We start from the raw sequence: 23,428 nt of genomic DNA, 5'->3' as shown, positions 1-23,428 counted from the left end.
CATCCCTTTTTATATTTTATTTTGAGACAGGGTCTTGCTGAGTTGTTTAGGGTCTTGCTCAGTTGCTGAGGCTGGCTTTGAACTTGCAATCCTCCTGCCTCAGTCTGCAGAGTCACTGGAATTACAGGAGTGCTCCACCATGCCTGGCTAGGAATGCCATTCTTGTATATAGATAGAATGACATCTTCCTCCCCAAAGTGGAGGAGAAAGAGACCTCTAGATTCTAGTTTCTCTTCACCCTCATTTCTCTGTAACCTGCCTTTCTTCTGGGAGGTATTTGATCCTTTTTCTCTTTTCTTTTCTGTTTGCCTCAGTTCATTTTATATTTCCCCATCTTGTCTATGAGTTGAAAGTATAAGCTGAGCCTCAGCTTTCCATGGTTCATACCTCTGAATAGAGTCCCCAACATCAGGGTCTCCTACCTCAGTGGCTCTACAACATCCTATTATGAGTCTATAAGAGCATTCAGTTGCCTTTACTCCTCCTAAGTTAGGCGTTCTCTCAGGCTAGTGACAGACCTTTATTTGTCTTTGCATGCCCAATGTCTTATATAGGGAAAAACAAGAGGGACCCAGCTCTGCTCCTTCCTCTTGTGTCCACTTTCCTTTGCAGTCACTCCAGCTCCTCTCCTCTGGGTAATTATAGGATGACAGACAGGAGACTCTATGGGTGACTCTCAGATGCATCACGAGTAACAGAAGGTGGAGGTCTGACTGATGGGCAGCATCCTCCCACTGCTGGAGACTCTACAAGCCTCATATTGTCTCCCCTCTGAGGAAGAGGAGGCCGTTCCACCAGCCAATCCCAAAGCCTGATTTGGGGTTGGGGAGAAATGAAGCGTCAGCTCACATGCTTTGCTCACCAATTCTGGCAGCAGCCCAGCTTCCCTGTAGCGTCCCTTTTTCCCTATTTGACTCCAGAACACAAATCTCTATCCTGCTCTTTCTAACCTTCACTCAGTTTTGAAGATGGCTCTACAAGATGTGTGCAAGTGGCAGGCCCCTGAAACCTGGGGACCATCCACTCACCTACCTCAGGCTGGTGGCTGGGCTATACCCCAGGGCTGCAACCTGCAAACCTTCCTGCAGATGCATGGCCCCAGGTTAGCCCATGGCACCACCACCCTGGCCTTCCGCTTCCGTCATGGAGTCATTGCTGCAGCCGACACACGTTCCTCCTGTGGCAGCTACGTGGCCTGTCCGTCCTCATGCAAGGTCATTCCTGTGCACCCGCACCTCCTGGGTACCACCTCTGGTACCTCTGCCGACTGCGTAACATGGTACCGAGTGCTACAGAGGGAGCTGCGGCTTCGGGAGCTGAGGGAGGGTCAGCTGCCCAGTGTGGCTAGCGCAGCCAAGCTCTTGTCAGTCATGATGTCCCGCTACCGGGGGCTGGATCTGTGTGTGGCCACTGCTCTGTGTGGCTGGGACCGCTCTGGCCCTGCCCTCTTCTATGTCTACAGCGATGGTACCCACCTACAGGGGGACATATTCTCTGTGGGCTCCGGATCTCCTTATGCCTATGGTGTGCTAGATCGCAACTACCATTATGATATGACCATCCAGGAAGCCTATGCCCTGGCCCGCTGTGCTGTAGCTCACGCCACCCACCGTGATGCCTACTCAGGGGGCTCAGTTGACCTTTTCCACGTGCGCGAGAGTGGATGGGAATATGTGTCACGCAATGATGCCTGTGTGCTGTACATGGAGCTGCAGAAGCTGCCAGAGCCAGAGCCAGAGGGGAAGGCCAGCCAGGCCCATCCTGAGTCTGTCATTCCCCATAGAGCTGGAGAATGTGGAAAACTCTCTTCAGAGCCAGGGGAGGTGTCAGCAGAAGACTCCAGGATGCCAGCCAAGACTGAGACACTGTGAAAAGTGGCAGAACTTGGGGAACCCATGTTCAGGGTAGGGGGTTTGGGAGGCAGCAGGGGAAGCAGCCTCCCGGCACTCGCTCCAACCCCTTCAGGTTGCCTGCTTCATTTGTCCCAGGTCTCCACCCTTTTGCCTCCTGGAGCTATTGATGGTGTCTAACATGTTCCTATTGACGCTCGAAAGGCTGGTCCAACTTCTTTCCTGGTTCAAGCTAATTTCAGCAAACAGTTCCTGCGTGCCTACTGCACACCAGATGCTGTGCTAGGTGCTAGACCTTACTCTTTTCTTGCCATCCTTTTTTCTCCATTTCCCCATTCCATCCCTAGTCTGTTCTCTCCTGCTTTGTCCTCTATCTCAGTTCTAGAGTATTTGTCTCTTTCTCCTGGTCACTTTGTCATGTTGGTGAGGTGTGACAGCCAGGAGGGGAGCGGCTCCTCTGAGAATGAGGTGGGGAGAGCAGCCCAGCTGGATGTTCGCTGGTGCAGTAATGGACACTCGCTGGTGGTGATGGGCTGCCTCAGTGGTCCTGCCCCTGGGCCTTGACTGTAATAACTAAAATGATTCCTCTTTTACTGAGTGCAGTTCTCATGGCAGCCTTCGAGATGAAATGTTCCTTACTTCACAGAGGTGGGAATCAGGTTCACAGGGTTATGTGACGCTTGGGTTACACAATAGGTGGCAGCAAGGAGGCTTTAATCCAGCCCCCTCCAAAGCCTGTGCTTTTTTAAAATTTAATCTAATATATATTTTTTTGTACCAAGGATTGAACCCAGGGGTGGCTTAACCACTGAGCGACATCCCCAGCCATATATATATATATATATATATATATATATATATTTTTTTTTTTTTTTTTTTTTTTTTTTAAATTAGAGACAGCTTCTTATTGAGTTGCTTAGTGCCTCACTAAAATGCTGAGGCTGGCTTTGAACTCATAATCCTCCTGCCTCAGCCTCCTAACCTGCAGCCCAGAGCTTGTGCTTTCTGCACGGCCTCCTCTCCCAGGCCCTCTGCTGGCATTTGCTCTCTTCCTGCCAGGCTTCAGAAGGGGAGTGATGTGGAAGGAGAGAGGCTGGGTCAATCCCTTGCCTGTGGCTGGGGATCAATGAACCCAAAGAATCCTAGGGCCTGGAGCTCAGGTGAGCTGCCCCCACCCCACTTCATCATTCACCAAGGCTTGGAGGCATCCATCCCTCTGAGCCCACCCCTACTCTCCACCCTTCTGGTCCTGTCACCGCCTCTGCCAGACTTCCTTCCCCTTTCTTCCCTTTCCTTCTTTCCAGATCTCCTTCCTGATGCTCCCTCTGGAGAATGAAGAGGGAGGTGGCTTTGTCGGGGGTCCTGTCTCTCATGACTCCTCTCCCACTCCCCACGGGTCCTGACTTGGATGACAGCTCCAGGAGGACCCCTGCCCTCTCCCAGGCCAGGGGCAAAGCCTAGGGGAGGGGGCCGGAAGGAAGGTCACTGAGACTTTCCTCTTATCCCACTCATAAAGCTTTTCAGCTGCCTTTTCTCCCACTTGAACACACTGGCACCCCAGACTAAGAACTCCTCCAAGCTGGAGATGACCAGACAGGAGGAGACCTTCAGACTTTGGGCCTGAGCAGGTGTCTTGTAGAGAGGAAGGAAAGATCAGGTGGTGCTGAAACAAAACACTGGAGACAGGCAGGAAGGACCTGTGGTGGGGAAGGGGACCACAGAAAGTTGCCCAGTATAGGGGGACTAGCCTGTAAGTCAGGGTTAAGGAATCTGGCCAGTGGCTTTCACAACAACACTCTTCACCCCTTGCCCACTCCCCCGCCTCGGGAAGAGGTGTTGGGCTCTGGGAATGCTGCTGTGGACTACACACAACTCAGATCCCTGAGATTTTGTTTTTACTTATATATTTTTGTTTGCAGTACTAGGCATTGATTCCAGGGGTACCCCACCACTAAGCTATATCTCCATTTCTATTTTATTTTGGGACAGGGTCTCACTAAGTTGCCCAGGCTGGCTTTAAATTTATGATCCTCTTGCCTCAACTTCCTGATAGCTGGGATTACAGGAGTGTGCCACTATACTGGCTCCCCTGAGGTCTTCTATGTCCCTCTCTTTCCCAAACTGGACAAGGCAGATTGAACCTAGGAGAGCAGAACTGGAGGGGAGTCCCCTTTTCTTGCATCTCCTTCTCCTGTCTCTTCCTCCTTCCTTCCATGGTATTGTCTACCTTCACTTGCTTTGACAAGTGAGGTCTCATTTGCTGGCCAAAATGAGGTATTTAAGGCCAGACTTAAGAACATGGGTCTTGCTGACAAGTCTGTTTCCCTGTGCCCTGTCAAAACTTAGAGGAAGCCAGGCATGACCCATGCCTATAATCCCAGTGACTCAGGAGGCCAAGGCAGAAGGATTACCAGTTGGAGGTCAAACTCAGCAACTTGGTGAGATCTGGTTTAAAAAAAAAAAAAAAAAGGAAAAGAAAGGAAAGAGTTCTGGGGGTGTGACTCAGTGGTAAAGTACCCTTAGGTCTGATCCCCAATATCAGGGGAAAACAATTAGAGGGGGAATTCCTCTAAGGGAATTTTGAGTTGGGGGAGGACTGTGCAGGCAAAGCCAACATCCCATTTTACTATTTCCCTCTCTATTTGAGAGTGGCCATGAGTCATTTCCTTTCTTGCTCCAGTAATTCCTAAATGTTTAATGAAGGCATCAGGATTAGACCAAAAGGGCAGAGATCTTGCCCTTTCTACCCTGAACAGAAAGACCTGTCCCCTTTGATGCTATTTGGGATGCTACCTCAGTCCTCTGAGGCCTTGGAAGGACAGGTAGCCTGTTCTTACACAGGCCCTTGGGCTGCCAGGGGTCTGTTTCCTGCTTTAGCAGAGTGAATGACAATTAGCACTGGAGGCTCTTTCTACCCCATTTGCCCTAATCCAGCAGGTATGGAAGGTGCTTTCCCTATATTTAGAAAGGAGTGTCACAGGACCTGTCCTGACTCACCTACTCCAGCTACTTCAGGATTAGATTGTGCTGGTTCCTGGTCAGATCCCTTCTTTGCCTCAGGAAGTGACCACTGGAGATGCCAGCCATTTCTTCTTAGCTGCCATCCCAGGTGACTTGATTCTGCCCAGCAGCACACCTCCCTGCTTCCTCCCTCCTTTGTGCTTCATAGGTGACTTAAAGGTGGGAGAGAGGGCCAGAATTCAGTGTGACTTGACTGTCTCATCTGAGCCCGCCTTCTTCAGTTGGCACGACAGGCTCCAGGAAAGGCTGACTTTCCCTCCTCAGCTGCTTATCCACCCCTAGTTTTTCTTATCCTGGAACTTCCTCTTCCCTTCTTCTTAGTCTCTTCTTTTGGGGGTCAGGGAGGGAACTGAACCCTGAGGTATATTCCAGCATTTTTATTTTGAGACAGGTTCTTAGCCTTGTGATCCTCCTGCTTCAGCCTCATGAGTAGCTGGGCTTACAGGTGTGCACCACTGCACCCAGCTCTTCTTAGTCTTTTATCCTTCCCCCTTTCTCTTCAGTACTCACCTTCCTACCCACCTTCTCCTCTTATTTCTTTTATTTTTGCTACTAGGGATTGAACTCAGGGATGCTTTGCCACTGAGCCACATCCCCAGTTCTTTTTTTTTTTTTTTTTTTTGAGACAGGCTCTTACTAAGTTTTTCAGGACCCACTTGCTGAGTCTGGCCTTGAACTTGTGATCCTCTTACATCAGCCTTCTAAGTCACTGGGATTGCAGGTGTGCCCCACTGTGCCCAGCTCCACCTTCCCCTCTTGCCAGTTCCCACATCTTCATTTCCTTGGATAGTTTGATAACAACAGGGTACTGGGAGAGTTGGTAGTAGGAATGGGGGTGCATCCATTATCTCCTTTCTCTCCAAATGCAGTGACTCAAACTCTCCTCTATCTACAGGATCTTGAAGTGAAATCCCCCAAAGAGAAGGAATGAGCTGGAAGCATAGGTTTAGGCCTCTTCTTCCATCCTTCAGCACAAAGGGAGCTCTGTCCAGAAACCTGAGTGCAGAAACAGAAGTAGGCTCTGGCTTTACAAAATAAAGTGTTTGTTTATTATGAAATTAGAGATGGAGGCCCCTCCCTTTTCTCCCTCTTTCCCTTTCCCCAGCTGCCTCCTCCTTTCCCCCCCTCTCCCTGGGGCCTGGAAAGCACACAACACAATGCCCAGAGCTAGGATGCCCAGGGCAGGCTGACAGCTGGGCAGAGCTCCAGGGAGGCGGCCACGTGGGGGCTGGAGCTCTCGCCCTGGGAGGCAGGCTGGCTCCCTCCTTCTGCTGGAGGCCAGTGGAGCCAGGATGAGGCCATGAGTGATGGATGGAACCATGCGGGCAGGTCTGTTAGGACAGGAGCAGCAGTGAGAGGCAGAAATCAGGGAAGGGCTTCTCTCCACCCCCTGGTCAAGCTGTCTAGGGGCACTGACCTGGGGCAGAGCATCCCCTGCAGGAGGGTGGGCAGCAGTGGCTGGAAGTTTCTCTTGCTTTTGGGATGGACGACCAAAAACCAAAACCAAAACCAAATGAGCTAGTCACAGGGACTCAGAGAGGAGGGGAAGTGTAGGTGGGAGACAGACACAGAGCATATTTGTGGGCAAGAGAGACAGTATGTGAGAGCTTTAGAATTGCAGAGACAAAACAGTCACGGAGAAAGCAGAATCACAGTGAGAGAACAGAGGTTCAGGGTCAAAGCCATAAAACCCAGACCAGGACAGAGGGAAAGTGGCACTGACAGACAGAGATCCCTGGAGAGAGACAGACTGGGAGGCGAGGGCGAGGGTGTCCCGGGGAAGGAACGAGGAACACAGGGACGGGAGGAAGCCTGTGGCCCCTGGCTGCTGCGGCCTGCCTGGACCCTGTGGGGCTCACTCAGAGGGCCTGTACGGGCTGCCCCACCACGGTGGGCAGGGCCAGGGTCGGCGCTCAGGGGGCTGGGGGTTCCTTGGCTCCATACAGCTCAGCCAGGGTGCGGAAGAGAGGACCCCAGTCGTCCACCGGCTCCGTGGGGCCAGGGGCACCTCCGGCTTCGCTGCCAGAGCCCAGGGAGCTGAGGGAGCCGCAGGAGGATCCCCGGCCCTCATAGCCATACACCTGCACTGAGTCGTAGGGGGGCACGCTGGGGTCCTCGTCTGCCTCCCGTAGCCGCAGCGCAAGCAGCTGGGCCACGTCAGCTGGACCTGGAGGCCTGGGCTGGCGTGGCGCCCGGGCCCGGGGCAGCACGTCGCGACGCACTGGCGGGCCCGGGGCTGGTGGGGCAGCGCCATCAGGGTTCTGCAGGGCTGTGATGTCAAAGGCTTCTGTGTCCTCCTCGCCGCCACCCTCATCGTCGTAGGTGATGATGTTCTCGCGAACATCCTCCTCCTCTAAAACCATCAGTGCTTCTTGCTTTTGCCGCCGCAGAGCCACGAAGAGCACCACTAGGGCTGTAGGAGAGGGTACACAGGCCTCTGAGTCAACAATTGGGAACAGGACAGTGTTTCTATATGAAACACAGATAGGTCAGTTGGAAGAGAAGGCACTGTGGCCTAGGGATTACCAGTCCTACGTTTGACATCTGGTGAACTTCGCTTTGAATTCTGACTTTACTCCTTACTCGCAGTGTGACCATGGGAAGTCACTTAACTTTTCTAAATTTCTTTGACCCTTGGTTTACTTAAGTGAAAAACAGAAAATCTGCTGGGTATGGTGATGCATGTCTGTAATCCCAGCTATTCTGGAGGCTGAGGCAGAAAGATTTTAAGTTAGAAGCCAGAATCAGCAACTTAGTGAGACCCTCAGGAACTTAGTGAGACCCTGTCTCAAAAATAAAAGCTAAAAAGGACTGCGGATGTAGCTCAATGGAATGGTGCTCCTGGGTTTAATCCCCAGCACCAAGAAACAAAGGAGCAAACAAAACCTCTAGAAAACCTATTTCACCTCTTAGGGTTGTTGAAAAGATAAAATGAAGCACCACTAGTGATGTGCCCCCACCCACTCGGCACAGAGTAAGAGCTCAGTAAATAATTCTTATGGTTTTTTTACTGTCATTACAGATTGGTAGATCAGGGACATGAGGTCAGAGATTTTCTCTTGGACACATCAGGTAGTGGGAAAATCCTGGCATTAGGGGTCAATTAAAGCCCTATGTCCAGAGAGCTGTTTCCTTTCCATTCCCCCTTCAGGCCAGGATCTATGGCCCACTGTGGCCTGACTCACCAAGCAGGGTGCCCACACAGGTGACGATGGCAAGCAGGGCGCCAGTGCTGAGCCCAGTGGGTGAGAGCTGAGCCTCAGGCCGGCAGGACGCCACGGAGCCATCAGGCCGGCAGCGGCACACACTGACAGTCACTGTGGCAGTGCTGCTCAGTGCTGGCTGCCCCCAATCCCGCAGTTCTATGGGAACCAGGTAGGGGGCCTGGCGGGGCGGAGCAGGGCGGGAGGGCAGCAGCAGGCTGGCGGAGCCATCTGTGGGAAAGGGAAGGTGTTGGGGCACCTCATGGGACATCTTCCTGGTAGGATTAGTCCAGCCCTTACAGCCAGCTTCCCATGGGAAGGTTTGCAAATGAGTGTAAACCTACCTTTTGTTGGGTGGAAGGTCTGACAGGGGCAGGGGTTAGGCAGGCTGGGCTGGGGTGGTGGAGGAGGAGAGGAAGGAAAGGCAGACATGGGCATGGTTATGGCTGAAGGAGGCCACCCACCTCTGTTGTCCTGGACAGTAAAGTTGGTATCAGGGCCCAGAGGACCTTGAAGGGAGACTCGGCTACTGTTGCCGACTTCATCTCTGTCCAGGGCCCGGATAACCTGAATCAACTGGGAGGAAGAAAAAAGGCCTTGAATGGAGTGCTGGTAGAGGCCTGGAGAACCCAACCCGCCTGCCTCAGCTGCTCACCTGGCCGGGGGCTGCAGAATCACAAACAAAGGTGTCATAGGGCTCAGCCAGCTGGGGAGCATTGTCATTCTCATCCAGGGTCTGGATGGCAACTTGCACACGGGAGGCCTGTGCGGAGCTATCTGAAGCCAGAACACCAACACATACACACCATATATGCACACACAACACAGTTTATACACAACATACATAGTGCATGGTCATGGATGCCACACGCAGCACATAGCATGCACATTTAATACATGAAATAAGCATGTAATAACCAAGTAGCAGCAAACCACGTTGTGAAGTGAACACCACCAAGTACGTAGAATATTCACGTAGTACCCAAGATAGGTGCAATACACAAGATACACACAGTGGGAATTCAGTATCCATGATATATGTTTATAATAACCCACATGCAGGGCACATACAGAAGATGAAAGGTAAGTAGAGGGTGCATATCAGTTGTATGCAGACAAGGGTCATGAAATACACAAACACATTCATACCACACATTCAGTATGGGTGGTAAAAACAAATGCAATGTACATGAAGCAAATGTTTGATACACACAGTAAACGCAGCACCCCCCCCCCCCCACACACACATACCCAGGGCCCAGAAAAAGCATTTTCACGTACTGTGGGATGGATACACACACACACACACATTCCATCAGAGGTCTGGGAGGCTATAATGCAGCAATAAATATCACTTAGATTCGACCTTGGGGAAGAAGGGGCTTCACAGTCTACAAGGTGCAGAGCCAGGATGGCCTGGTCACCACAGCCAGACTCAGGCCCCCTATTCACCCATCCCCTTTGTCCTACCATTACTCTACCTTGTTTCCAACTGCTAATGCCATCCAAGAGATAATGCAGTGTGCACCTGTCACCTCTCCTAGGCTGAGCCTTCCAATTCCTTTAGTCTTTTTCCTAAGCAGAGGGAGAGTTGGCTGGCCCTGGCAAAAAGGGCTGAGGTCATAGCCTTGGCAGGGGAAGCTGAGTGAACTACCTGGGATAGAGCCTGGAGACAGTATGGGAAACAGTCCATTCCTTCTCTGTAGGATAGGCCCAGGGCTGCCAGCCAGTACTGGGTAGTGGTAGGAGCAGGATTGGCAGGAAGGTGAGAAGACAGTGAGGGGGACACCTACATACACAGCTACATATACCCAGAAGACTGGCACAGGCATACTATGTATGTGTACACACGCACACAAGGCCATCCTTACAACCATAGACATAGCACTGCCAGATAGCATACAGTTGCTTACACAGAAACATAAACGCAGACACAGTTAAACACGCATGAAAGCCAGTATGGTGGAGGAGATAATAGCTCAGACTACAGACCAACTGGGTCAGATGACTCTACCATTTAATCTCTGTATGACCTTGGGAAGGTACTACTCTTTGCCTGAGTTTCCTCATTTAAATATGGAAGGAAAAATCATATCTCCCATATAACGTTGTGGTGGTGATTAAATAAATTAATTCATTTTTGGTACTTAAAATAGGGTCTAACACACAATAAATAATAAATTATTATTATTATTTGCCTATAAACACACATGTATACAATACAGTATATAAAGCAACTTGCATACTATACACATGCAATCACATACATGCATAGACAATAGCAATATAATTCTATACATTCAATTGTAAACAAGTTTCCAGTTATATCCATATATTCACAAATATGTGTGTGTATATTTTTCACACATATGAAATTATACACATATCTGAGCGCTACCCACATGCACACATACTTATAGCTCTTCACTGACATGCATAAACATCTTCATATACAGCCCCAACCTTGATTTAGAGTATGAAGACAGCAGAGGTACAGGAAAGGGTAAAGGACTGTTCAGCAGAGGTACAGGAAGGGAGGGAGGGTTCCCTGTCTCCCCAGACAGGGGAAGCTGAACCATACTGGGGAGGGGCACAAGAAGTCTGCACATGGTGCCTACACTCCTCCCCTACCTTGAGGGCTTCCAGCAAGCCTTCTCTGGGAGGGGCTGCTAGTACACTCCTCCTTAGCTCTCAGAGGAGGTGCCCAGACCTTTTCTGGCCCCCAGCTCTAGCCTGAAGCAGAGTGGACAGGGTAGGCAGATGCACAGGACAGGAGCTGTGAGGGCTCACTGAAGCAATACCCACTGGCTCTATGCTCTGGATTTATGCAAGTCAGGTGCCGGACAGAATTTAGGGTCAGAAGAATGCTCAGGAAGACTATGCCCAGCCCAGCCCAGCCCAGCCCAGTTTAGAAGGCAAGGAGGCCTGCTTTGTGGTAAGGATCCAGGCTAAGGACTCAGGAACTATACACACTGGTGAGGGTGTGATGGCAGTCATTGCCCTTCCCCACTTGCATGCTCAGGGACAGCCCCTCTGCCTCCTTAGGGGCGCAGGACTCCTCACCAAGCTCAGTGGCCAGCACAGTGAGGTTGTACCAGACACGAGTCTCACGGTCCAGGGGTACTGCTGTTCGGATGGTACCATCTTCAGGCTCGATGGAGAAGCAATGCTCTGGATCCGAGTGGGGGAGGATGGAGTATCTGAGGAAGATGGGACTGTGCTGGTGGCTGCCATCCCTCCTTTGTTCCCTCCCTCCTGAACACCTTGTTGGACCTCATGGCGCCATTGGGCAGAGGGCCCAAGTTCCTTGAGCAGAGCCTGCCCCACGCACCCAGAGCCATAATTTAGGTTGGAGTCTCCTCAACAGGCAAATATTTCTGAGTGGTAACTGCCATTAAACACCTGTCGTAAGTTTCAGGGGAACTGTATTTCATGAGAATGGAGAAAGAGGTACAGAAAGAGGTGAAAGCAGATTATACTACCTGTCTCTCGGACTTTTGGGCTCCATCATGGGACACAAGGACCTGTGTTTCAGCCCTGCTCTGCTTTAGACCAGATGTGTGGCCTTGGGCAGATTGTCTGACTTGTTTTTACTTACCTGCAAAATGGGAATACCAGCACCTCCCTCCCAGTGACAGGGATGCTGGACAGGCAGGTGGAAAGAATGGTTTGTTCTCAAGGCAGATGGAATCTGAACCCCATCACTTGCTGTTGGCAAATTGCTTAACTACTTACAGTTGGCCCTAAAACAATTGGTAATGGTAATACCTACTTAATAGGGCTGATGTGAAAATTAAATGCTATCCACTGGGTAAAATGTGAAGCATTTAGGGAGGGATCAATAGAGACCCACTTGTCAAATGAGATTACACTTAGAAGGTGGTGCATGCCTGTGATCCCAACGGGAGGCTGAGGCAGGAGGATTGCAAGTTCCAGGCCAGCTTCACCAACTTAGTGAAACACTGTCCCAAAATAAAAAAAAATTAAAAGGACTAAGAATGTGGCTCAGTTGTAGACTACCTTTAGGTTCAATCCCCAGGATTGCCAAAAAAAAAAAAAAAAAAAAAAAAAAAAAAAAAAAATCACATTTGCCTGCACCACCACTGGGAGGTGCCACTATAACCTCCTCAGGGGATGGGCAGTGGTTAGCCAGGTCCTTCAGCCCTTCCCTGGGACTGAAGTCTGCAGATCAGCAAGCCAGGTTGCAGGTGGGACAGTCTTGCTAGGAAGTGTGATCTGTGGCAAGGTAAAGGGGGCACATCCTCAGGTGGGAAGAGCCCACCTCTGTGTTCCTCCCCAGAGGCCCTGTCCCTCCCCAGCCCACATCCCAGCTCACCTGATTGGACTGGCTGGGGAGTCTAGGTCAGCTGCTGAGACCTGGCCCACCAGGGTCCCTGGAGCCTTGTTCTCCATCACTGCCAGGTGGTAGGCAGCCTGGGTGAAAGCAGGTGGCTCTGGAGCATCTTGCACTGTCACTCTCACTGAGGTCACATCCTTGAAGGGCCCTCGCCGAAGGTAGGCCGGGTCAATGAGTGTGTTGGTGGCCTCCACACGGAAGGAATAAGAGCGGCGGGTCTCAAAGTCTAGGGGCTATGGTGAGATGGACAGTAAGCAAGACATGTGGAAACCAGGGCAGGTTCAGCTCACAGAAGGTGGAGTCCCTTCCCTATATGCACCCAGTGCTGAGGGAGGTGGCACTGGAAAGGCTGTGGCCTAATGGTCAGCACATTACATAGTAATGTGACTCTAAGGTTTTCCCCAGCTCTACTGAAGACTTTTTAAACAACTGTGAGCCAGTAATTTCCCCTTTCGAGGGCCCAGGGCCTCACCCAAAAGTTAAGATGGTCATGATCTCTAAGCTCCAACACAGGGGTCCTGAGTGTGTTTTTGGAGACCAGTTAGAAATATGCTCAGCTGGTGAGGCAGGAGGAGCTGGTGTACCTGACCTCTGCAAGTGGGCCTGGGGATTGAACCCAGGGTCCCATGGCATACTATGGTAAGTTACCCTACCACTGAGCTACACCCCCAGCAGAGTTTGCGTATGTTAACAGGCAGGAAGCTAACCTTGCGGACAGTGAGGAGCCCATCTCGACCCTGGGCATCTGTGCTGATGCTAAAGGCCTCTGATCCTTCCCCATCCAGGATGCTGTATGCCATGAGGGCGTTATCCCCCAGATCTGGGTCCTGAGCCTGCAGGCGGCCCACCAAGGTGCCAGGTCCAGCTGTCTCCACCACGGAAAACTGGTACAGGCCTGGGGAGAATGGAGGGAGACATGTTCTCAGAGTTGGCCCTCTTCCTTATCCCACTTCCTTCTCCCAGGGTTGGGGTGGGGGTGGGGGTGAGGAGGGATGGTTTCTTTAGAGGCTATAGGGATGGGGTGGTCAAAGGACAGGTCAAGCACAATACTGCCCCCTTACTCTGAGGGAACTTGGGGGGGTTGTCGTTGACATCGCTGAGAGTGACGGTCACTGTAGTGCTGCCTGATAGCCCCCCCATGTGGCCGCCCATGTCCTTGGCCTGGATCACTACCAAGAACTCTTCCTGGGTCTCCCGGTCCATGTTGGGGATGGCTGTACGCACCACTCCTATGGGGAGATGCTAGGTCAGGGGGTCTGTCCTGGTGGCTGTCCCACCAGGCTCCTGAGCCCCATCCTCACCAGTCTGGGGGTCCACAGAGAAGAAAGGCAGTCCATCCAGCACTGTGTATACCAGCTTGGCACTGTTCCCATAGCTGGGGTCATCAGCGTCATGAGCAGTCACCTGGATCACTGATGTCCCTGTGGGGAATCCCAGTACCCTACTCAGCAAGGGTAGGGCCAGGTGGGGAAAAAACAGCAGATGAAGGGTACCCAGACGTAAGGAAAGCTGAGTTAAAGGAAGTGACTTCTGGGGCAGATAGCAAAGGGGGAAGAAGCGAAGGGGCACCAAGAGAGTAGAACTGGGGCATTCAGAACTGGGGTGCTCACCAACATTGGACATCTCAGGTACTGTAGCATGGTAGGGCCCGAGAGGAAACACAGGTGGATTGTCATTGATGTCTTGTACTTTGATGATGAACTCTGATGGGGGCTCCAATGGCCGGTTGGAGGCTCGGTCCACAGCTTGGGCCAGTAACACATATTGTGCCTTCTCTTCCCGGTCCAGGCTTTTGGTGACATGGATATTGCCTGTGGCCTCATCAATCACAAATACAGTGCCTGCTCCCTCTCCGGTCAGCAGGTACTTGGTGCGGCCCTCGCCCCTGTCAACATCTGAGTGCAGCTGTAGGAGTCAGGGAAAAATGGCAGAGGGCTCCCAGTTCAGGGAAAGAGGTTGAAGTCTAGGTTTGGGTGGAGGGCTGGGAATCCTGAAGGACCAAGGTCATTGCAGAAGTGATAAAGTTGCAGGGCGGGGCCTAAGGGCCTGACAGAGTAGTCAGAGTAGACATGGGAAGGGCTAATCCTTACCTTGCCAATAAGGACAGGCTCTGGACCGGCATATTCCTCAATGACAAAGAACTGGTTCCAGACCCAGCTCCTTCGGGTCCGCAGTAGTGGAGGCCCTGGGCGCCCCCGGGACCCTGCCCAGGCCCGGACTGGGGCTGCCAGACGCCCCATGCAGCCCCAGCCACCCAGCCAGGCCAGTAGGAGCCTCACCAGGCCCCACATGTTTGGATTCCAGCCAGTGCTCTGTTCACTGGCCCGGGGTGCTGAGGCTGGGCTGGGCCAGGTGGCCCATGAGCTGGCTGGGGTGGAGGGGCAGATGCGGTGGGGCTACCCCATGGATCCACACCTGTAGGACAGGTAGCTGCTCAGGGTCAAGGAAACCCTAAACAATATTCCTCCCCAAAATAAGATGCTAAAGACAGATCTCCAAAGAACCAAGACACCCCCCTGCCCAGAACCCAGACTAAGGCAGAGAGCAGTCTGCTCCTTTTCTCCACCCAGGCTCTGCCTGTATTCACCTCCAGCCTTCCAAACTGATAAATCTCTGACCAGTCAATGAGTAGAAAAGCTGGGGAGGAAAACAGAAGAGGGGATGCTGGGAGGGCTTGGGATCCCAAATCTTGCCTCCACTCTCCCACCTCAGGCATGTAGTCAGGGGACTGGAGGAGAGGGACTACTAGAGAAAGGGTTTAGAATTCAGGGGTTAGATTCAGAGGTGTGGCCTTAAAGTGTCCAGGGTCAGGCAGAGAGATGACAAGGAGAGCAGTTTAAGAAGGCTGAGAGCTCATAAAAGTCCCTCCCCTATGGGGAGCGCCCACCTTTCCAGATCCCATCCCGGGCCCACAATGCCAGCTGCAGTCCTTTGAAGGGGGATTGGTCTCATGAGGCAGAGTGGGGGCCAGAGCTAGAAGACAGGGGACAAGGTTTCAGGCCAGGCAAGGAGACAGGGGACAGGAGAAGCACTGGCTAAAGCCAGCGTAATTGAGGGCTGGACCCAAGACTAAGGGATTGTCTGGCAGAGACAGAGACAAGATGAGAGAGACACAGCAGCAGAGGTGGTTTTTTTTGGGGGGGGGTGGAGAGAAAGAAAGAGAGAGAGAGAGAGAGAGAGAGAGAGAGAGAGAGAGAGAGAGAGATATCTAAAAAGCAGAGAGAAGTCATAGGTACCAGGCTTGAGAATCGGGTTGGGGTGCAGAGGGGCTTTCAGCATGTGTGTGTGTTGGGGGGGCGGTATCAGATCAGGCGTCAGGAACTTCATTCTGGGAGAGGGAGCTGCCAGGAACAGAAGAGGTAGGGAGAAGCTACGGCAAGGGAGCTAGAGTAGAGAGAGGACCCTTCCCACTGCTCTCTCTCCTCCCTCTCCTTCTGGGGGGGCCTCCTCAGGTAGCTGTTTCCGCCCCTCCTCCTCCCCCAGAGCAGACACACACCTGACAGTCCATTTGCTCCCGAGGGAAAGGAAGCCAGAGGGAAGCTGGGGACCAGAGAGGGAGGCGGGACGAGAAGAAAGAAGGGGATAGAGGCGTGGGAAACTGGATAGTGGGAAGGGAAGAAAGGAAAGGGAGTCAACAGAGGAGGGAAAGGAGAGCGGGAAAGGGAAAATAGGAAGACAAGAAAGGTAGAGGAAGGAGAAAGCAAAAAGATGGGAAAAGACAGGACGAGAGAGAGAGAAGATTGGGAAGAGGGAACGGGAAGAGAAGGCAAACAAGCAGAGATAAGGAGGGTGAAGAGAAATAGAGGAAAAGGGAGAGAGGTGCGAGGGAAGGAAGGGAAGAGGCAGAGCGCGGGAGAAGGGAGCCGGCAGTGGGCTCCTAGCCACGGAGCGCACTGCTCTGAAGACACCCGCAGGCAGCTGGCCCCCTACTGCTCCTCCAAGGATTTCCGACCCCAGGCTCCCCGGCAGGCGCCCTTACCTGGCACTACCGAGGGGCCCAGGACGGCGGGGAGCGCCCCCGCCCGCTCCGGTTGCCGGCTCCCGGGGGCGCAGCCCGGAGCAGATTCGAGCGGGCGCCGCGGCTCCGCTGCAGGTCTGAGCGGCCCCGGCGAGAACAAGGGAGCGAGACGGAGGGGGCGGGGGAAGGAGGCTCCGCCTGCGGAGGAGCCAGGCGGCTCCGCGCCGCGCGGGAGAGGAGAGCCCAGCCTCCGACCCTCCCCGGCCAGCCGGGCCCGCGCGGCGGGGGCGGGGGCGGTGCCTCGCGCCCGCCCCCTCGGCGCTCCCGGGCGCATACAGATGCGGCGCCCCTCCCGGTCCCAGCCCGCAGCGTCCGGCAGGGCACTCGCGCAGGAGGACATCCAGGCCACAGTGCCAGGCCATTTCCAAAGAGCTGGCAGGGAGGGTGAAACAGCGAGCGCCAAGCGGCTAGCACGTCGCCCGCAGCGGAGCAAAGAGCGAGCGCGCGGTGAGGCGGGGAATTAGGAGCCCACTGCGGAGACCAGGCTCCCCGCACCCGGACCGGCTTTTGGGACTGGTGTGGCTGCAAGACGACAGCATCTTGAAATGTTTGCAGTTCAGAACACCGTAGCGCGCGGGCTTGGGTGCGCTGAAGGATTGCAGGAAGGTCCAGGGAGCCCACGAGTCGGGCCCAGAGAAAGGGTCAGGGACGCAGGCACGACATCGGCGGGAGGGCGGAGGTGGGCAGTGGAACCTTTTTGGGAAGCTCATTTACCAGGACCTAAAGAGCGAGGGGCTACCGCCCCCTGGTGGTAGTTGTGGGAGGCACCTTGAAGATAGCAGGTGACCAAATGCTTAATTGTGCACAGGACCAGGAAGAGGGAAGCTGGCCCTCCTAGCTCTGCTGGGGTGCTGCAACGAAAATAGGGTGTCCCATTCCCCTGGGGGTTTCCCCCTCCCTCTCAAAAGTGGTAAGACCCACAGCTTTGGACTGGTTAGAGCTGCAGCAAGTATAAAAGTCTGTGGGTAGTCTGCTCAAGTGCATGGAATCACAGTCGTGACTGCTCCATGCAACAGTCATCCTCTTCAATTTGGCTTCTCACCCAAACCCTTTTCAACAAAAGCCACACACATATTTGTTAAAACTAAGTCAGATTTTTATTTTTTTTCCATAGACCACATCATTTAATAATAAAAAAAATAAAAATAAAAATTGAACGAAAGGAAAAGGTGGATATAAAGTGGAACCAGTGGGCAAGAGGCAAAGGCTGCAGGACAGAAGAGATTGGGAACTGCAGGGGCCCGGGGACTCAGGAAGAGATGCTGATTCAGCTCATAGGTGACCCAGTCCTGGCCCCGGCTGTTCCCAACAGGAGGCTGTGAGTACCCAAGGAAGGTGGTGAGTAGGACAGAGGGGAAATCAAAGAGGCTTGGGGTACTTGGTTGTTCCCCACCTCTGGCCAACCACCTCCCTCCATAACCTAGCTCTTCCCTCTCAGACTTAATGGAAAATGAGAGGGAGAAGAGGGCTAAGCCCCAATAGATAGGTTAAGGAGAGTGTATGAGGGGGAAGAGATGGCCACTGCTCCATTTGGTTATGTGGGGACAGGTGGCAGTCATACTTCAGCACTGGGCAAATGGTGTGAAAGACCCTTGGTTACAGGGTGGTGGTGACTGTACCTATCCCTCCGTGGCCTTCAACCCCCTGGGGCAGAGTGGCTGGTACCTGCAGCTCTCCTAGTGTTTTCCCAGCTAGCGACGCCCACCCCTGTCCCGAACAGGTGTGCTCCTACTTCGGCTTCTGCTGTGGCGCTTGGTGTCTCTGCGATCCCTCTCCCTGCCTCGTTCCCGGTCCCTTTCTCTATCCCGCTCTCGGTCCCCCCTGTCCCGCTCCCTGTCCCTCTCTCTCTCCCTATCCCTCTCGCGGCTATGCTCTCGACGTTTCTCCCTCTCCAGCTGTCGGTTCCGTTCCCGTTCAGCTTCCTTCTCCCGTTCCTTCTGTTCTTCTTCTTCTTGTTCCTTTCGCCGTTTCTCCCGTTCCTTGGCCCGTTCAGCCCGCTCTGCCTCCTTCTGAACAATCTGTAGCCAGAAGGACAGAGAGTAGGCATTGTAGCCCTGCTTGCCTTGGTCCCACTTTGTCCATCTTGCTTGGATCCCTCACTCTTAAGCTCAAGGTCACTGTTAGCTTTGCTGTTAAACAGGAAGGTGGCAAGGGACTCCACATTTGCACCTGTCTTTCTCAGGAGTCTCTTTAAGTTTTCTTTTAAGTTTCTTTAAGTTTTCAACTTCTATATGCTGATAGACAATGGCACTATACACACCTAGCCTATTATTTCCCTAGCTTCCATCACCCTAGATATAAACAAATATCTTTTCTCTTTAGTTGAATATTAAGCCTAAAATTCTCAAAAGGCCCATTACTAAGAAAAACAACAACACACACACACATACACTCTGGAAATTAAAAAAAGCAAAGAAATGGATGACTTTAACATGGATTTCTTAGTCAGCCTATAATCCCAGCTACTTGTTCAAGATCAGTTCTGGCACCTTGGTAAAGTCCCTTCTCAAAATACAAAGGGTTGGGAATGTAGCTCAGTGGTAAAGTGCCCCTGGGATTGAGCCCCAGTACCACAAACAAAACATGGATTTCTCGCCTAATTAAAATCAGGTTCTAAGAAGCCTGGTTCTCAGATGCACAAACTTCAGTTCCTGTCTGTGATGATCTTCACTCCGGTTTGATTTGTTTGTTTATTTATTTATTTGGCAGTGCTGGAGATGGAACCCAGGGCTTCAAACATTCTAAGCAAGCACTCTACTACTGTGCTGCACCTCAAGCCTTCAGGTTTGTATGGCACACTCATCTAATTGTTTCTGTGTGTGTGTGTGTGTGGTACCGGTGAATGAGCCCAGGAGCACTTTAGTGGGCCAAATCCCTAGTCCTTTTATTTTTTTCAGAAAGGGTCTTGCTAAGTTGCTGAGGCTGGCTTTGAACTTGTAATCCTCCTGCCTCAGCGTCTGGAGTCACTGTCTTCCCTTATTATCCTAAGCCAGTACCTGGGCCTGATCACTCTGAGCCAGTGTGAATCTCCTCTCCCACTGACCTCAAGTCTTGCTGGTATGAAGAGTGAGGGAGAGTACTCACCTGGCTGTCAGTCAGTGGGAGCCAATAGATGCAGGGAGCTGCCTTAGTCTTCCGGAAAAGATCATCTAGCAGCTTGGCAGGTGGCTCCTCCTGGGCTTTCTCTGAGGTGTAAGGATATGAATCACATTTGATGCATATGACCCTAACCCATCTCCCCTTTGGTTCCCTGTCTCACCAACTAGGGGACACATATGCCCCCAACGCTAAATACCTTTCTTCTCACTCTTCTTCTCTTTAGACTTCGCACGTTCCTTGCGGCGGCGATCACGGGATCGTGATCGGGAACGGGGACCTTCTCGAACTTTATCCCGATCCCACTCACGCTCTGATCGAGTGCGCTCTCGTCGCTCCATTTCTCGCTCCCGCTCTGCCCACTGCTCCCTCACCGCCCGCTCCTGCTCCCGCTGCTCTGCCCGAGGGTGCTGTGGTGGCTGGACTGGGGGTGGGGGCGGGGGGTGAAGAGGCCGGGGTACCCCCTGTTCCTCAGTCTTAGTTTCAGAGGGACGGTCCACCAAGAGGCCCCGGTGGTAGTCCAGCTGTGGGCAGAGGAGGAACAGGACAGTCAGTCTGGAGACACTATCACTCCCACTAAAGGAGCCCAGGGATATAGGCACTTTGAGGAGCCCTAGTTCAACTAAGCAAACTAAGCGGGCAGGGAGAAGAGGGATTAATAGAATCTCAGTGATTACAGATTTGGTATCTCAGCTGGAATGTAGCAGAAAATGGCTTCCTATCTCCCCTTCTTCCTCTCCTTAAGTTTCTTACCTCATCTTGCTCAGCATAGTCAGCACAAAGGAATTTGGGATTGGACTGGGGCCATTTGACCCCATGCAGAGCTGTGCGGGTGGCAACGGCTTCCTCTACTGTTGAGTACTGTAGAGGGAGAGGGCAGAGAGTCATGGTGTAACTTCAATCCTTCTCACTTGCCGCAATGCCCTTAAGCCTGTCCACACTGGTCACAAAAGGAAATATATACCACAACCTATAGAATCAGCTTCTTCCCCTCACCGTTACAAAGCAATGAGATTTGATCTTGTCAATCCAGAAGGCCTCTTCCACCAAGGTTCCTGTACGTCCCAATAATTCCTTCAGTTGGCCTAAAGTGAAGGGACGAACCTGCCAATGAAAATGGACTTTCAGGGTCTTAGGGCGAGAACATCCACATATCCAGTCTTTAAGATTTCCCAAGCTACTGTCACAGGTGTACAGCTTCCAGGTTTGGGCCAGGGCAGAGAGATTAGGAACCTTGTAGTAGGAATGTGAGAAGCATGGTTATCACCCACAGAAATTATTTGCCAAGCTCTCTATAAATTCTCAACATAACCCTGCAGGGTGAGGAGTTTCTTCTCCTCATTTTTCAAATGAGGAAAACAGTTAAGTACTTATTCAAGGAAATGAGTGAGTGAGTAACTGGCAAATCTCAGATGCATGAAACCAAAGCTGAAACTCTTAACAACTAAAAAGTCTGGAATGTGGGCCAGGTATGATGGTGCACACCTATAACCCCACCAACTTGGGAGGCTGAGGGAGGAGGACTGCAAGTTCAAGGCCAGCATCAGCAACTTGGCAAGACCCTGTCTCAAAAAAAGACAAGACTGGGGATGTAGTTCAAAGGTTCAACTCTGTGTTTAATCCCAATGACTTACCAAATTGGATATATGGACGATGTTACTGATCTTGCCCCTAGGTGGGGAGGGCACCTGGGCAGTTCGAACTGGGTCATCAATTGTAATGGAAACTCCAGACTTCTGCTGGCTAATGGAACGTCGAGTTAAAGTATCTCCTAAAGTCACTATCAAAGAGAGCATAAGAACAGCTTTCAGTAGGGAACAATGTTGGCTTACCTCCAAATATGACTCTTATGGTTCCTTCCTCTATCAAGCAGCCACTCTTCAATCTACATGTACTGAGCATTCATAATGTGCAAAGAACATTATGGCTAATCTCAATGTGAAGATTCAAAGATTAAACAGATCCATACCCAGCTCTCAAGTAGCTTTAATATCTAGAAGAAGATGACAAATATGGAAAACAACCAAAATAAAAGGCAGAAAACATCAAATGCCTACAGAGGTCCAAATGAAGTACTTTGGGAATCAAGGAGCTGCATCATATTCCATTTACCTTTCTTTACTTCATGCTCCACAGGTGGTGGCAAGGCCACCTCTACTGACACTTGGGGAGGTACAGGGGGTTCTGCTTCAGGCTCCTTTTCTTCTTCCTCTTCTTCTCTCTGCCCATTCTCTTGGCCTTCTGCAGGTACTACCTATAAAGGTACCAGATAATGGGGCGGGGTGGGGGGTTGTCTATCAAACACCACACTAGCACATTTTTTTCAGCCTCTGGTTCCCTGGTGAGACACAGTAGACAATCTAGCAGGCTCCTTCTGCTAAGAGGAGATTTTTACTTTCTTTTTTTGCAGCACTGGGGATTGAACCCAGGGTCCTTCTACCACTGAGCTAAATCCTCAGCCTTTTTTATTTTTCCATAGGGTCTTCATAAGTTGCCAAGACTGGCTTTGAACTTGAGATCTCCTACCTCAGGCTCCTGAGTAGCTGGGATTACAGGCCCGAGCCACTAAGCCAAGCTAAGAGGAGATTTTATTATTCAGTTAACCCCCACCAGATCCTGAGATTGTTACTACATCAACTTTGTCTTAAGAAAAACTAACACAGGGTCAAACATGGTGGCACATGCCGAAAATCCCAGTGGCTTGGGAGGCTAAGGCAGGAGGATCACGAGCTCAAAGCTAGCTGTAGCAACTCAGCAAGACCCTGTCTCTAAATAAAACATAAGGGGCTGGGGGGTGTGGCTCAGTGTAAGCGCCCCTGGGTTCAATCCCTGGTACTGAAAAAGAAAAGAAAAAAAGAAAAACAAATATAGGAGTTGGCAATTTTTTCTGGTTAAGGAAAGATAGCAAAACATTTAGATTTTGCAAGCCACACAGTATCTGTTGCAACTTAACTCTGGCGATAACAGCACATAAGCAGTCATAGCCAAGAGTAAATGGACTAGTGTGGCTGTGTTCAATAAAAATTACTTACAATAAGGTAGCTGACTGATTTGATACTCCAACCCCAAAAGTGCCAATTAACACAATATTTCAGAGAGTTCCTTCCTTTCTAAGACTTTGTCTCGGCTCCTCAGCTGCCTGTTCTGTGCCTACTACCCTTCCCCTGATAGTAGAGTGCAGAAGCCTTACCTGAGTGACTGTCCGGCATATTTTCAGCCCCTTGTCATGGGTCCCATCGTCACCATTACGTTCCGTCTCATCCTCAGAGATGCGGGAGTCATCAGCATGAAGATCCACAACAGCCTCCTGCCCCGCCAGGGGTTTGATGTCGGGGATGAGGCTCTGGGACACAGATACCCCCCCTCCCCGTTACACTGGGCCCATGTCTACTCCCACCTTAACATGTCTTGTCCTCCCTTCCCTGGCTCCTCCCACCTCACCTTGAGTGATTCAGTGGTGATACTGATGGAGGGCTTCTTCTGCGTGGTGGCTGTGCTGGCTCCCCAACGACGCTTCCGACCAGGCTGGCCCCCCTCTGTGTCACTGTTTCCAGCTGGCACCCCCTTGGTAGCTGCTGTCCCCAAGAAATAGGACCCAAAAGTTAGATGGTCTCAGACTCTCTGCTGGTTGCCTTCGACTACAGTTTCAGTAAAAGGTTAACTTAAGAAACCTTATTTAGGGGATGGGGAAATTATGGCTTCAGAGTGACCAATAAAAAGGCTGGAGTCCCTTTCTGACAGATGGAAACTGTAATCTATAAAAGAAAAAAAGGAGGGATAACTAGTTTGCTAAGCAATTGTTATTGTGGTATTAGGGACTAAACCCACAGGTGCTCTACCACTGACTTACATCACCAGTCCCTTCTATTTTAGGACAGGGTCT

General features: G+C 51.7%; 3 protein-coding genes across 12 annotated transcripts in view; 1 reads left to right on the top strand and 2 right to left on the bottom strand.

Moving 5' to 3' along the window:
* Positions 1-968: 968 nt before the first annotated feature.
* Positions 969-1,871, top strand: PSMB11 (proteasome subunit beta 11; the record flags this gene model as incomplete). The annotated part of the gene is made up of 1 exon (XM_079127252.1): positions 969-1,871. One exon carries the CDS (start codon positions 969-971, stop codon positions 1,869-1,871), a length of 903 nt encoding a protein of 300 aa, XP_078983378.1.
* Positions 1,872-5,910: 4,039 nt separating this feature from the next.
* CDH24 (cadherin 24) lies at positions 5,911-16,561 on the bottom strand. 4 transcript variants are annotated; one of them, XM_079126050.1, is made up of 14 exons: positions 16,411-16,559; positions 15,319-15,404; positions 14,522-14,846; positions 14,042-14,336; positions 13,733-13,852; positions 13,493-13,660; positions 13,139-13,326; positions 12,411-12,664; positions 11,138-11,274; positions 8,730-8,851; positions 8,539-8,650; positions 8,057-8,305; positions 6,289-7,284; positions 6,066-6,202 (listed from the first exon to the last, which is right to left on the bottom strand). In XM_079126050.1, the coding sequence occupies exons 3-13, from the start codon at positions 14,720-14,722 to the stop codon at positions 6,785-6,787; spliced, it is 2,346 nt and encodes a 781-aa protein (XP_078982176.1). In that variant the 5' UTR covers positions 14,723-14,846; positions 15,319-15,404; positions 16,411-16,559; the 3' UTR covers positions 6,066-6,202; positions 6,289-6,784. The 4 variants fall into 4 exon arrangements, with proteins under 4 accessions (XP_078982177.1, XP_078982176.1, XP_078982175.1 ...); XM_079126051.1 differs by lacking the exon at positions 15,319-15,404 and having other exon boundaries at positions 5,911-6,202; positions 7,039-7,284; positions 16,411-16,561; XM_079126049.1 differs by lacking the exon at positions 15,319-15,404 and having other exon boundaries at positions 16,411-16,561.
* A 962-nt stretch (positions 16,562-17,523) lies between these two features.
* ACIN1 (apoptotic chromatin condensation inducer 1) overlaps positions 17,524-23,428 on the bottom strand; it is a 37,362-nt gene continuing 31,457 nt past the window's right edge. For 4 of the 7 annotated variants that reach the window (XM_079126042.1, XM_079126046.1, XM_079126047.1 and 1 more), the window contains 9 exons: positions 22,987-23,120; positions 22,736-22,888; positions 21,658-21,799; positions 21,180-21,325; positions 20,542-20,649; positions 20,299-20,406; positions 19,745-20,069; positions 19,534-19,634; positions 17,524-18,467 (listed from right to left, as the gene is read on the bottom strand). In XM_079126042.1, the coding sequence (XP_078982168.1) occupies positions 18,141-18,467; positions 19,534-19,634; positions 19,745-20,069; positions 20,299-20,406; positions 20,542-20,649; positions 21,180-21,325; positions 21,658-21,799; positions 22,736-22,888; positions 22,987-23,120 (1,544 nt within the window). In that variant the 3' untranslated portion in view covers positions 17,524-18,140. The remainder of the gene's footprint in view (positions 18,468-19,533; positions 19,635-19,744; positions 20,070-20,298; positions 20,407-20,541; positions 20,650-21,179; positions 21,326-21,657; positions 21,800-22,735; positions 22,889-22,986; positions 23,121-23,428) is intronic. The other 3 variants (XM_079126044.1, XM_079126043.1, XM_079126045.1) reach the window with 3 other exon arrangements.

The sequence above is a fragment of the Sciurus vulgaris genome (assembly GCF_902686455.1).
Source record: "Sciurus vulgaris genome assembly, chromosome: 2".
Classification (NCBI taxonomy): Eukaryota; Metazoa; Chordata; class Mammalia; order Rodentia; family Sciuridae; genus Sciurus; species Sciurus vulgaris.
The sequence above is the reverse complement of the archived record's forward strand: the minus strand, read 5'-3'. Positions and strand labels throughout refer to the sequence as shown.

What these genes read in the sequence shown, in the direction of transcription:
- CDH24 (XM_079126049.1), bottom strand. Translation starts at nt 14,722, where the DNA reads ATGTGGGGCCTGGTGAGGCTCCTACTGGCCTGGCTGGGTGGCTGGGGC. An exon ending in AGCCTGTCCTTATTGGCAAG is followed by an intron (nt 14,337 to 14,521) that starts GTAAGGATTAGC and finishes TGACTCCTACAG; the next exon opens with CTGCACTCAGATGTTGACAG. An exon ending in CTCTGTGGACCCCCAGACTG is followed by an intron (nt 13,661 to 13,732) that starts GTGAGGATGGGG and finishes ATCTCCCCATAG; the next exon opens with GAGTGGTGCGTACAGCCATC.